This window comes from Nicotiana sylvestris, chromosome 8 (assembly GCF_000393655.2).
Source record: "Nicotiana sylvestris chromosome 8, ASM39365v2, whole genome shotgun sequence".
Taxonomy (NCBI): domain Eukaryota; kingdom Viridiplantae; phylum Streptophyta; class Magnoliopsida; order Solanales; family Solanaceae; genus Nicotiana; species Nicotiana sylvestris.
In genome coordinates, this window is record NC_091064.1 from 220,651,073 (window position 1) to 220,664,758 (window position 13,686).

The window sequence follows — 13,686 nt, forward strand, 5'->3', positions numbered from 1 at the left end:
AGGGAAAAGAGGGAAAGACTTATCGGACTTTACCTGAAATGGCATAAATATCTCTGGCATCTTATTGGTTGCTTTCAATTTTTTACTCTCAATAATTACTAACCACTAATTAAATGTTTTATATGTTTATTGAGTTTTATTTCACCAGTAAAATAGTGGTTATAAAAGCTTCTCTCGGATAGAATTAAAAATTTAAGCTAAATTGTTTCCAAATTTAGAAAGGGGACATTCTTTTTTGAACGGACCAAAAAAGAAATAGGTTCACATAAACTTGAATGGAGGGAGTATATAATACGGTTAGATTACTTAAAATATATAATAGGATGTGATGTCTTTGTAAAGTTGGAGCAACACTAAATTTATCTATGTGTGATTTATAGGTCACAGGTCCGAGCCGTAAAACCAGTCGCTGATGTTTGCATCAGAATAAGCTCTATGTCACCTCATTTGGGTGCGGCCCTTAACGCAAAAAATTTCGTGCATCAAAAATTAATTGTACTCATAATTTTTATTTAATTTATATTCAATGACAATATGAGGATTTTTATTGAAGAGTATAATCTAACTAGTTATAACCAACTTATCAATTGACGCTTACTTGGCCTTACATGTAATAGATTTGAAAAATAAAAATTATTTACTTATACATTGTATAAAAGTAAACATATACTACTTTTTACGCATCAACCCCTTGTTTTAACTTAAAACCCTTCTTTTAAAAGTTGAAACTCTTTTTTAAAATATAAATGGGTAGTGTCAGACTAGTTCACACTCAAAAATTTAAAGAAAAATTATAATTAGTCCATTACCAAAAATTTCGTACTAGTAATATATAAAAGCTTTGGCATTCAGGAAAAAAAAGGCAGCCCGGTGCATTAAGTTTCCGCTATGTACGGGGTCCGGAAAAAGGCCGGACCACAAGTGTTTATCGTGCACAACTTTACTCTGTATTTCTGCAAAAGGCTGTTCCACGGCTCGACCTGGTCACATGACAATAATTTTACCAATTATGCCAAGACTCCCCTTCGGCATTGAGAAATGTGTTTTATGAACAAAATAAACACACGCAAAATAAATATTGAAGCCAATCTCAACCACTTGATGTCCAATTAAATTCTTTCTTTTTTAATCATAAAGACCCTTAATTATATAATGTGGAATAAAGCTTAACTTTTATAAAGTAAGTCGTATTTGGAAACTTAGAATCATTAAGAAGGCAAGATAATATAAAAAATAAGAATTTGATACATTTTCTGAAGGTTTACAAAGTTACAAAACTGAAGGTTTATAATGAGATATGAGAAAATGAAGATTATGGATTTGAACATGGCAATGCACTTAGCTAAAAGTTTCTTTATACATTTTTTTTTGTCTTTCCTTTTCTTTCTTTGATGAACATCAGTCATAAAATTAGTTTTGAACAAATAATTTCTTTTTTAATTTAATACCTTAATACGCTTGTGAAAAGAGTGGGCATTAAAGATTCAGACAACGTACAAACTTCTTCTTTTTTTCTTAAATTCCGTGTCGAGTCAAACTACAACTACTACCCAGTATAATTCCACCAAGTGTGGTCTGGGGAGAGTAGAATATACGTACTGTTTCCGAATGACCCTTGGCTAAAGAACGTGAAGGAATCTCTGATAGCAAGTGATAGCAAGACAAATAGTTAGAAAACTAAATCAGAGATAACAAAAAAAATAGCAAGATAGTACCGATAACAAGTAATATCAAGATAGTATATTTAGACAAATAAGTCCAAGGCGGCACACGAGAATATGACGAAGTCCTGCTAGCAAACTACGGAATTACCGAAGGTAAGTAGCAACAGAATAAGACTTGCGGCTATAATAAACTAAGGTGTCGAGTCAAACTACCTCACCTAAATTTGAAACGGAGAGTGTACTTGTTTGGACTTTTTTCCAAAGATTAGACCATATTGGAAAGGGAAAGAAGAAGGAAAGTCAGAAGAGAAAAGATTCTTTATGAGATTTTAGTACATAGCCAATGAGCTTAAGTTATACACATTAACACCAAAAAGATCATTTTGTACTATTAATGCAATTTAACATATAGTAACAGATTATTTTTTATTTTTTATTAAATTTATCTGTAATTATGTTATAGTGACTTGATTGTATGCATAAATATTTTTTACAACATCACTTGTCAACTGGCATACGAAAAGTACAGATCTCTTAAATTGTGATCTTTATTTCGTACAATTATTAAAGGGAACCATCTAAAATGGAATGAAAAAGATGTGGTACTGTAGAAGAGAAGTTTGAGTCAAATTCCAACAAGTTAAAACAATAAAAAAAAAAACAAGTTATAGTTATACGAAAGTAGAAAAGAAAAGATGCATTGTATTCTGGGGTATGAAAAGATCTTTGGTAGGGATTATTTTTTCCCGAATGAGATCCTATACGATGCGAATTCGGATATAATCGGGCTCTAATACAAATATCGGACGCCGGATGAGAAACCAATGCATTCTATTGTGGTAGGCGCTTGGTTTGGTTCAAAATGAATCTCTCTCTCTCTATTTTGAAGAAAGTATATATGCAGTGGCAATGAATTATCCACGTCTGTTGGGCATGGCTTTGATGCAAATTGCAGCCAATGGTAATGAAACAACGGTTGTCAGGCTGCCATCATCTGCAGCTGCAAAATGGCTAATGAAGGTGTCTTTTCTCTGTATCACGTGGAACCCCAATGGGACCAAACTCAACCTCATTCACACATTGGTCGTTTTCCTCCAAAGTCATTTCCAGCTCATTGGGTTACTTATATAGCCGACGGTTTGTCGGAAACAACATTTTTCTTACCTCAAGTTAGGGTATAATCTTCGTACACTCTATCCTTCCCAAACTCTACTTGTGAAATTTTACTGAGTTACTGTGTTATTATTGTTGGGTTACCTATATATGGTTCAATTTGTTTTTTTGCTTTTGAGTAAAAGTTAGCGTACCATGTAAATAAAAGTTAGTATACTATGTATCAACACTAGTCCGAGACTAATCCAACCCCAAAATCTCCAATTAAGTATAAAGAGATCTCAATCATCTCATCACATCGTGTCTCAGTAATTCCATTCTGATTCATTTTACCTATTTGATTCACTCTTTATCAAAAGGTTCTCTATTTTCAATGTTGAACCCAAAACCTTTTGTTATGAGCAAAGACACCCCAATTACCATCCACCTATACCCTTGGAGTAATGGGGTAGTGTCATTCTGATTCATTATAGCAATTACAAACATACAAATTTAGTTACATTAGTTAACAAGATATACTTTTAAAATAAATATTTAAAAGTAATACTTATAGGTGAAGGTCTTTTAAAGCTAAATCAAAGCCAGCTCCTTGGACATTGTATCAAGAGGAGTCAAGGCCAAAAGCGCAATATAAGAATTGTTTACATACAAAAGAGAACGAGTTTTCATCATGGATATACAAAATACACAAACTGGCAGAAACACCACCCCCTAACTTTTTACATCTCTAGAATCATCTATGACCATGAAACCTATAGTATATACCAGTTGTTAACTATCCATAATCAGCTATGCACACCAAAAGTCACAAAAAATAAATCAGATTGACATATCTTGGTTTCTACCTGCTAGTAAAAACTGCCACAAACAGCAAAAGCGTCCATCTTGTGCAGCAATAGTTGGGACTGGGAGTGATCAAAATATATAAGTCCATAGTAAAGTTATGTCAGAAACAGCATTTGTGTAGCAAAAAGGGAGATAGCTTTTCTGGTAAACTAGAATATAGCTCAAGGGCGAAACAGATGATCCTCCTTGCTAAGGTATATCTGATATAGTTGGTGACAGTACTTAGTTGCTAATCTTTTACATTCTGCATGATCCTTTGGACGTACTTCCACCACGGCTTTTCTGAGTTTATGTTGTGGATCCCCATCGATCAGATATTCACCCAAAGCAGTTATGCTGCAAAAAAACACATGAAAAATCTTATAGAAAGTATAAAGGATATAGTGCCAGTTTAAAGAAACTAAAATACAAAGCCACGAGAAAAACAATCACATTGATTATAAAGAGAAACTGGATATTGCATGTTCCATTTCAACAATTGGATGAAACAAATCCAACAATCTGATCAAGTAGTCAGAACTGGATCCAATCATTTACCCCCACAATAAGCTTGTCACAAATATATGTCTTGGGTCTGTATTTTTACACAATCCTTACTGTAGACAATCCCCTCTTAAATGTTTCTACTTAATTTGCATGTTTCCCTTGTGTTTTGGTGTTATAAGTATCTTTGCTTCCTATGTTTTCACTACTCCCACCTTCTAACCTTCAACTTCACAATTTTGGCACTAACCACCTTGAACCTAATGTAGACACCCAAAAAAATGATGTTCTTCTGGAATTTTTGGACACCAACCTCTACATAAGTCGTTCAAACACACAGTTACTTGAGCATTGCTGCCAAGAAAAGAGGAAAGTTTTAAGTCTTGCAGAAGCCATACGTGAGTTAATCCGTCAAATGAAGGCAGCTGTAAATGTTCTTTCAAGTTCAGCCTCGTTAGCACCAAAGAAAAGCTGAAGCTTAAAAGCAGTGCATGAAGAATACAAGGACAAATTTACTAATACCTAAAGCCCAAAGACATGAAGTGTGCTTCAAGGATAAAATTTGATTGATCTCATGTTACAAAGACCTTAACAGGCAAAACCATGCAGAGACAGATAATACTGTAACAGTCAGTAATGAGAATCGATCAGCGCAATCCAATGAAGAGGAGGTTCAGATAACCTTTTAGAAACAAAATAACTCATCTATAACTTTTCATGAACCAGGACTAAATTTTCAACATGTATTCTCAACATTTTGAAAAATCAACACAAGCACCCATGTCATCTGCTAGAAACAAGACATAGGTAAATCAGGCAAAAATGAAAGGTTTGGTTACCTTTTTCCTCAATATACATGAGTTCAGTTAACTTAAGATTAGTTGTTCCCCTCTTTTTGATTTGATTATCGTAAATTAAACATCTGGATTGACTAGACATCATTTTTATCTTTGATAAGTTAACTAAAGACCTTTAAGGAAATGAAAGTTGAAAGATGTAATTACAACTGAAGCAAAATAAGAGCCCATGCTCAAGGATAGAGGCAAGGAAAAAGTAGTTATTTAAAAAGTACTATTGAATCCAATACGCTATCATATTGTAAAATCAAAAGTAGGCATTGCACCTTATACAACCCAAGAAGACATACCATTAGGACTTTGAGAGGGTTCGTAGACATTCTTTTACGTAAATAAACCCAATTAGTGACTTTTATAGGCAATTGGAAGCATGGTGCATTTGAGAAACAGTACACTTAGCAATTAGCATGAAAAAGTATTAGTACTTTATAAAACTTTTGACAGTGGATTGTCAGTCCCAAATTTCACACTATGAACTTATTTTGGAGAAACTTGTAGTACCATTAATCAAATTAAGAATGAATTATTTTATGTCGCACGCAATATTAAGGTCTTTACATTGCAATTAGGTATTCAATCTCATTGTTCATTCAATTTTAATTTGCAAAACAAGTTTCACATTTACAATAGAATTCTATTCTGATTTCCTCCATCAACTGTGAGTTGCGAGTCCTTTTTCTGCAGAACAACAAGGATGCATTAATGCATTCACCTATTAGTGAATATATCTACAAAATGAACAGCACATTGACAAGAATAATGGCATTGGAAGAAACATCTTTCTTGCTATTAACCAGCAATACTTGCTTAGTGGTTATGCTGGTAAGGTAAAATAGCAGTTTAATAATCAAGCTAATAATGTTACCACTAGAAAGATAAACCTGTCAAAGGATCAGGTAGTAATTGCACGTACCTGATTTTATCAGATTGACTCAAACCCTGACTCTTGGTAAAAGAGAGGCTCTTGGAAGAGATGTTTGGAGAAATCTGCTGCCTATAAAGTGCGCATATCGCCTTCATGCAGAGTTCAGCATCCTTCTCAAAGGATGATCTTAAACAATCTTCCGAGAAAAACGTTTTACCTTTAATACTTTTGATTAGAATTTCCATGCTTTTGTCACTCAAATCATTGTCTGAATCCGACGAACTATCAATAATCCCATTAAGCTTGTACAGATCAGACTTGGAAGAAAGTTGAGAATAAAACTTCCTTTCGTTTTTGTCATCACAGAGTCTTATGAACCCCGTTTTATGGGAACTGCCATGAGCAAAGGACAACATTCCATTATCATCACCCTTGTCGCTCTCAATTAAACTTTTTTTCCTCTTGGACAATGAAGTAGATAATTCCTCTATAACCTCTTCTTTTATACGCTTACGAAATGTTAAATTCCTACCGACACCATCACTGTTTGAAACACATGCCATTGCCTTCTCATCATCACTGTCACTAATGAGAACAATTGATGACCCAGCCCTGACAGGTACTGTATCCAAGTTATTCTTGATGGAGTCTCCTGCTTCACATGCTGATAGATCTACAATAGGTGCTCTATTCTCACAAGCCAAGATGGCAGGGAGAGGGTCTGAAAGAAAGCACCAAGAATTTAGTCAATTTGCGCGAGCATGTCGGTGCCAGAAACACTTGTCTTCACTAAAGTATGAGAGCCATCAATAGAGTGCACATGAATGCACCTGTGTTTGTGTAGATGTGTATATGCACATTACCTCTAAAATGTATACAGATTGTTCCTAGAATCAATCATCATGTGCAGAACCTCTAATCAGAGTCATGGTTATACTACACAAGAGTTGAAAGAAAAGAAAACCGAGGCCATCTAATGGTCTTTGAGTTATGCCAAAAGTGTAAAAGTGACTACAAAAAGCTCAACCTTAAATTTTAGCAAGTAGTTCTCAAGTTAGGAGCATCAGAAACTAACAATAGGAGCCACTATTACCCCATTATCTAGAGATATAACCAAGCACATTTATTAGACTATTACTAGTGTAACAATATATTGTTTCAGGGTTTTGATAATTATAAATATTGAAACCATTGAGACTGGGGCATTCACCGAAAGTATATTAAACTATTAGATAGAGGACTTAAACGTCATACTTATTCTTCCTTAGTGCAAGGCATAATATAGTTCAACTATCACTTATTAGTAAGATAGAACGTCTTTGATAACTAATACATCCAATGTTCTTCAAAACTGCTGGCTGTAGCTCCTAGTCAAACAGCTACATGAGATATTTATATAATGATTGACACTATCCAATAGTCATTCAACATGGAGCTAAATTGACTTCTACTCCACTTTCTAGATGAGTTCATTTGCTACTTTTCCGCCAAGAAATTTAAAATTCTAATTTCCAACTATCTTCAAGTTGCTACACTAATTTCAGCAGGATGGGAGAGCAATGCAAAAGGCTGGGTAGCATTTCTTTTCAATTTATGTTATATGACACAAGGTAAAGACCTTGCTATTCTTCAGCTAAGCACAAGCTGCAACGAAGTATGCTTGTTAAAGTTTTCAAACAAATAAGAATAAATTCCAAGGAAAATGATGACTTTTTCACTTTTCTCTCACACACCATGCAACATATAGCTGCAAATATCTTGGTCAATTTACATACAATGCAAGATATAAGACTGCAAATATTCTTGATCATAGAATGAAAAGGACTGACGTCTTCACTTCTCAAACCAAAACTAGTTGAGAGGTCGGTTAAACGCCACAAATAACAAGACATGTTTGAATAAGTACCTGCTTCTTCTGAACGACATCTCTTCTTTCCTAAGTTGGAAAGATTGCTATTTACCCGGGCAGAACCACAAGCAGAAGGCATGGGATGAAATGCCTGGGCATCAGGACAATTATCCATATTTGTTTTTGCTGAAACAAAGTCCGTATTACCACTACCTGCAGCGACACCCATGTGACCATGTCATTCCTAGGCAGCTAGACTTTGAAAGTAAATAAGAATATAAACCACAACAACTGCACACAATCACCAAATCAGAGTCTACCACATTTACAGTTCCACACAAATACTTTTTTTATACAGTGGTGTCCAAACCAACTTGCATGCACCTCGACTATTCCACTAGGTAAATGCTAGCTCCCACCAGCACACGTACTAACTCTGCCCACCAAAACTTAGGCAAATGGGAAGAGATCACTTACTATTTTTTTTACAGAGACCTCATTGACCACTAGGTCACACCCTTAGGTGCCACACAAATACTTAAGTCCACAACCAAGTAAAAATTACAGCAGTCATGCATAAATATAGATAAGTATTTCCACTCAATAACTGTAACTAAAATGTTGAAAAGCCAACACATAACACAATTAAACTGTAAAAAAAAAAAAAAAAAATGTAAGCATAATACCTTCCTCTACAACCTCCTCCTTCGCCGCTTCCCAATCTTCTGCCATTTTTTGGATCACCGAGACATCCTCATCACGTTTTTTCGCAATCTCCTCTTCCAGGATTGAAATTCTATCAGCCAACTCTTTATATTTTTCCTCAGCTTCAGCTTTTTCTTTTTTCAGTACCTCACATTTACTCTGAAAATTATTCATTTGATCCTCCATATTTAACTTATCCAGTTCAACTAAAGCATGGGCCTTCTCTGCTAAATAAAAATCCCTCTTAATATTTTGAATTTCTGTCCTCAGCTGTTTTTCTCGGCCCATTAAAATTTTTTCAACCAGAGAGAAATCCCTCTCCCGAAAAGCCGATTTTAGATAAGAAATCAGCTCCGGTATAGTTGAAGCTTGCGAAATAACTTCTGGCTTCGATTCGTATACCGATTCTGAATTCCGTGTGGTTCTCACAAGCGAGGTGATTACTGGTCTTATCTCAGCACTCATCGTAAAACTATTTAAAAGCTAAAAACTGATGAGACCAAGTGAAAACCTAGAACGTTTTGAAGAGCGAAGAGTTCTTACGCCGCCGTCGCCGGCGAAGACGATGGCCGGGGAGCGGTGAGTGCGGTGGATTTTCGGAATCTTTCCGTTTCAGGTGAAAAGTCGCGTGGAGTGTGTACGGGTCACGCGAGGGAAGATGAAGCGGGAAATAGGCTTAGCTGTCCCTTTGGGATAATAAAACAAAATTTATTTTCATAAATAAATAAAACGTTTTTTTATCATCCAATAATACTTTGTTACTTGGCCACCAAGGATAAGTACACATGAGATGAAACTTTAGAATTGTTTGGAAATTAGGAAGATGACAAAATAGGAATAGGATAAAATGGTAGAGAAATTTTTTTCCTTTGCTTGGTTAAAGAGAAATTGGTAAAAAAAAAAAAGAAATGCGAGGGAATTGAGATAAAAAAAAACATTAGGTGGGCGTTTGGACATAACAATTGTAAAATTTAGAAAAAGGTGAAAACAATTTCAAATGCAAATGACATTTGAAAATTAGAATTGTATTTGGACATAATATAATTTTAGGTTGTTTTTGAATTTTTGTAAGTGATCTGAAGTGGAAATTTTGAAAAACAACTTTTTGGTGTTTTTGAAATTTTCGAAAAAAATCTCAAATTTCATCTTTAAATGAAAATTGAAAATTTTATGACCAAACACTGATTTCAAAAAAAAAAAAGTGAAATTTTCGGGAAAAAAAGGAAAAAAGAAAATTATGGCCAAACGGGTCCTAGGTGACTCTTTTGAAAAAGACAGAGTTATCTAATATTTATGTTAGTGAAATATAGCAAGTATCCGATAAAATAGTGGTGTAAACTAGATTGGAATTTTACTGCTGTTAAAAAGAGTCAGTAAACTAGATCGGAATTCCATTGTGTTAGTGAAAACTTCTTATCCAAGAGGAGATGTTCTCCTCATTTCAATTTCTTTAGTTTTCTACTCTATTTCGTAAAAATTGCACGGGGCGCCTTATTTGGTCGTCTCCATTTAATATATACTCATTTTTTAAAAAGTTTTAATTTGTACCCACTTTTAAACAATTTCAGCCCATTTTCTCCTCTTTCGTTTTCTTCTTCTTCTTCTTTCTTCTGCTGTTGTTGGTGTTGCTATGAATATACAGTAATACAGATATATGTTGAATCCTAATGACTCGTATATCAAGTTTACGAGGGTTTTATGAAGCTTCTCGCTCTCTCTTTCTTCTTCTTTTTGCTTTCTGTATTGTATCTTTCCCTTTCTCAGTTGCTCATCCTTTATTTATTTTTACAATATAGCTTCTACACCAGCAGGGTACAGACACCATAATAATCTTGTGTTAAGAAAATTGAACCATGAGTTACTAGTGTTTCAATCTGGCTAGTATATTAGAAAGCTTTTTCAAAAACTTTAGTTTATATAGTGCTGAAGTTTTTACAAATGAACTAAATAACTTCAACATCTCTGCTGAAATTTTTGAAAAAGCTTATCCAGGACAAAAAAACTTCAGCTTATTTAGTGTTGCATCTTCTGCTGAAATTTTTGAAAAAACTTAATGACAAAACTAATGAATCCAGAACAAAAAACTTCAGCTTATTTAGTGCAATTACAAACAAAAACTTCAGCAAATAGAGAACAAAATTTCAGCTACTATGCTTAAGTTCAGCAATTACAAACAAAAATTTCAGCAAATAGAGAATAAAACTTTAACTACTATGCTTAAGTTCAGCAATTACAAATAAAAACTTCAGCACACTTGCTACTTCAGGCCCGTTTACTAGAATGCTGAAATTTTGCGTGATTGTCTTTGCTACTTCAGCCTCGTATCCTGAAGTTACGCGAAAAAGCAGGTACGCTTGCAAATTTTTTTCCAAAGCGGACACAAGTTGAAACGTGATCTAAAAAACGGGTATAGATGCAAATCCCCCTCTATTTTTGTATGTAAAAAGATAGTTGCTAGTACTTGCTAATAACTACATCTATCGCGTCTTGGATTATTTGTTTTGGGGCTAATGATAAAAATCCCTCACTCCACGCGATAAGTAAAAGCTTGAGCATAGCACAAATATTGCATATTTTTAATAAGTGCATAGCGCACGTATTGTCACTCAATTGTAACCAAAATATTGAATAGCTTAGGCATAGTAATTGGTAACTGTTACAGATGTCACAAATATCCATACAAGTGCAATACCTTCGCCTCCTGATTAACCGCGCCCATTTTCAGTTGAATCACAACCAGTGGCGAAGTTAGGAATTTCTTTAAGGATGTTCAAATTTAAAAGAAGTGAAAAAAATTCCGACAAAGGGTGTTAAATATGTGTTATATACTTCGAAAATATAATATTTTACCTATGTAAACAGTGTAATTTTTCGACGAAGGGTGATCAGTTGACCACCCTTATCAATATGTGGCTTCGCCACTGATCACAACCCATGTCAGTCTCAGGTGCATGAGAACTGCTTATCCTTGGTCGAGTCCAAATTGCTGCATACGACCCAAGAAGACATTCTATTAGGACGTCAGAGAGGAAAAACTTTACTATATGCGTCACACAAATGACACTAGTTGTGTGAGGCTTTGTTTTGTCCCACAACAAAGTAGACCCAAGGTTTTGTGGATCCAAATATGTTAGAATTAGGTTCACTTTGTTGTGAGACAAAACAAAGCCTCACACAACTAGCTAGTATCAGTTGTGTGAGGCACAAAATAAAAAATTTCACATCATGACGATTAGAGAATTACACTTCTATTTTGAAGAACTTTTGACAACTAAATGTCGATCTCAAATTCACATGACTAACTTATTTAGTAAGAAATTTGTAGTAACAAACAATCAGATCAATGACGTGTAATACTAAGGCCCTTGCACCGCAATTAAGTACGCGATCTCATTGTTCATTCAATTTCAATATGCACACAAAATTTAGTATTAAAAATACAAGTACATTTTTATCAACTGTGAGTTGTAGATCCTTTTTCTGCTGACCAAAAAGACACATTAAAAGGATACACAACAACGACACTTCAATCCTAGAGCTGTCAAAATGGGCTAGCCTAGCCCAACCCAGCCAAAGTTTTATGGGCTTTTAAATTTCGTGGGCTAGGACGGGTCGATCCTTCATCTATATAGTCCTTAAAATGACCAACCTAGCCCAGCCCTAAGAGGGTCGCGGGCCGGCTCGGCCCTTCAATTTTTTAGAAAAAAAATATTTTTTCAAATCTCTAGATATTTTTTCGTGGCATAATCTCCTAATCATATGAACGACTTCTGTTTATTTAGAGTGTACAAGAATCTTGATATTTGATAAGGAATCTCGTAATTGAAATACAAATTTTCTATATCTCTAGCTCTCCTATTTTCAACGTTACACGAATATTTTTTAAGTACTTTTCTTTCACTTTCCTTAGGTTCCGGAATTGCTTCAATAAGTTTATATGTTAAGGTTTTTTATTTTAGGTTTAACATTATTTGTTGATTTCATAACTATAGTCCATAAAATTTTAAAATTCATGAAATTTGCTAGTGTTGTCAATTTTCTTTGGGTAGTAAAACTTGATCTTTTTCTATATTGAAAAGTAATTTAATAACTAATAATATATTAAAGTAACCAAACTGATTATTGGCCACTTAAAGTAATATTTTCTTTTGAAAAAAATTATTATTGGCCACTTAAAACTTTCCTAGTTCGTTGTTAATTAAGCAAAAGAAAAACTAATCTTGTCATACTACATGCATGTCAAAAATATAAATTATAGTTGATATGAAAGGATAAATGAGCAATCTAAGGTTGGAAAATGAGGATTATAGTTAATATTTTTTTAGTTTTTACTTTTTTAAAATATTTAAATTCAAATTTAATTAATTTTTGGTTCACGGGCCTGCCCAGCCTCGGTCAAGCCTCAAGGGCCAGCGGACTGACTTGGACCGGGCTTATAAGCCTCAATTTTAAATAGGCTAAAAAAATCCCAACTCAATCCTACCCAAGTAGCGGGTTGGGTTGGGCTGGCCTCACGGGCAAAACCCATTTTGACGGCTATACTCAATCCCAAACAAATTGGTGTCGCTATTTGTGAATATATCTATAAAATGAACGGCGAATCAACAAGTTATGCCATAGGAAGAAATATAGTTATCGTGCTTTATCTAGATAAATAAATACATGATTGGAATTCTTACTTTTCCAACAGTACTTGCTTTATGGTTATACTATAAAGGGTCGTTTGGTATGGTGCATGAGAATAATGCTGAATATGGTGTATTAGTAATGCTTGCATTAGTTATGCATTTCTTCTCTATTATTTGGTTTGATGTATTAAAGCATTGCACAATTTCTAAAAGAATTATTTGTTTACAAAAATACTCTCAAAACTAGTCCATCACTCAAACTTTTTAAAAGAAACATATGTTAAGAAATATTTTTACATGAAAAAGTTAAAAAGTAGAACTAAATATTTATTTATAAAAAAGGAAATATGCTAAGTATTTATTTATTTACTAAAGATATAATTGTGTTTCTCACTATTTGAATTATTTTAAACTTGCATTAATATAATAACTAGCATATTTTAATCAAGCATAAATTTTGAAGGACAATTTTATCTTTAACTAAGCTAATGCATGCATTAAAACTCATTGCATTGCTAATACCATGGTTTTCTATGAATTAGTTATGCATAGGATAATACCAAATAGAATGTATAACTAATACTTGCATAACTAATACATAGGTTCAAAATATCTATCAAACAAGGTATTATTAATATACAAAGTTAATGCAAACATTATTTTATCTAATGCATCC

At 33.9% G+C, this 13,686-nt stretch overlaps 1 protein-coding gene across 2 annotated transcripts; it reads right to left on the reverse strand.

Annotated features, from left to right (window-relative positions):
• Window positions 1-3,278: 3,278 nt before the first annotated feature.
• LOC104215247 (uncharacterized) lies at window positions 3,279-9,067 on the reverse strand. 2 transcript variants are annotated; one of them, XM_009765007.2, is made up of 5 exons: window positions 8,364-9,067; window positions 7,735-7,890; window positions 5,877-6,549; window positions 4,420-4,460; window positions 3,851-3,959 (listed from the first exon to the last, which is right to left on the reverse strand). In XM_009765007.2, exons 1-5 carry the CDS (start codon window positions 8,845-8,847, stop codon window positions 3,955-3,957), a joined length of 1,359 nt encoding a protein of 452 aa, XP_009763309.1. In that variant the 5' UTR covers window positions 8,848-9,067; the 3' UTR covers window positions 3,851-3,954. The 2 variants fall into 2 exon arrangements, with proteins under 2 accessions (XP_009763308.1, XP_009763309.1); XM_009765006.2 differs by lacking the exon at window positions 4,420-4,460 and having other exon boundaries at window positions 3,279-3,959.
• Window positions 9,068-13,686: the final 4,619 nt, after the last annotated feature.

Excerpts from the sequence above, each read along its gene's own strand:
- LOC104215247 (XM_009765006.2), bottom strand. The coding sequence starts at position 8,847 with ATGAGTGCTGAGATAAGACCAGTAATCACCTCGCTTGTGAGAACCACA. Across the intron at positions 6,550-7,734 it reads ATGTCGTTCAGAAGAAGCAG|ACCCTCTCCCTGCCATCTTG; the intron begins GTACTTATTCAA and ends GCTTTCTTTCAG. Across the intron at positions 3,960-5,876 it reads AGTCAATCTGATAAAATCAG|CATAACTGCTTTGGGTGAAT; the intron begins GTACGTGCAATT and ends GTTTTTTTGCAG.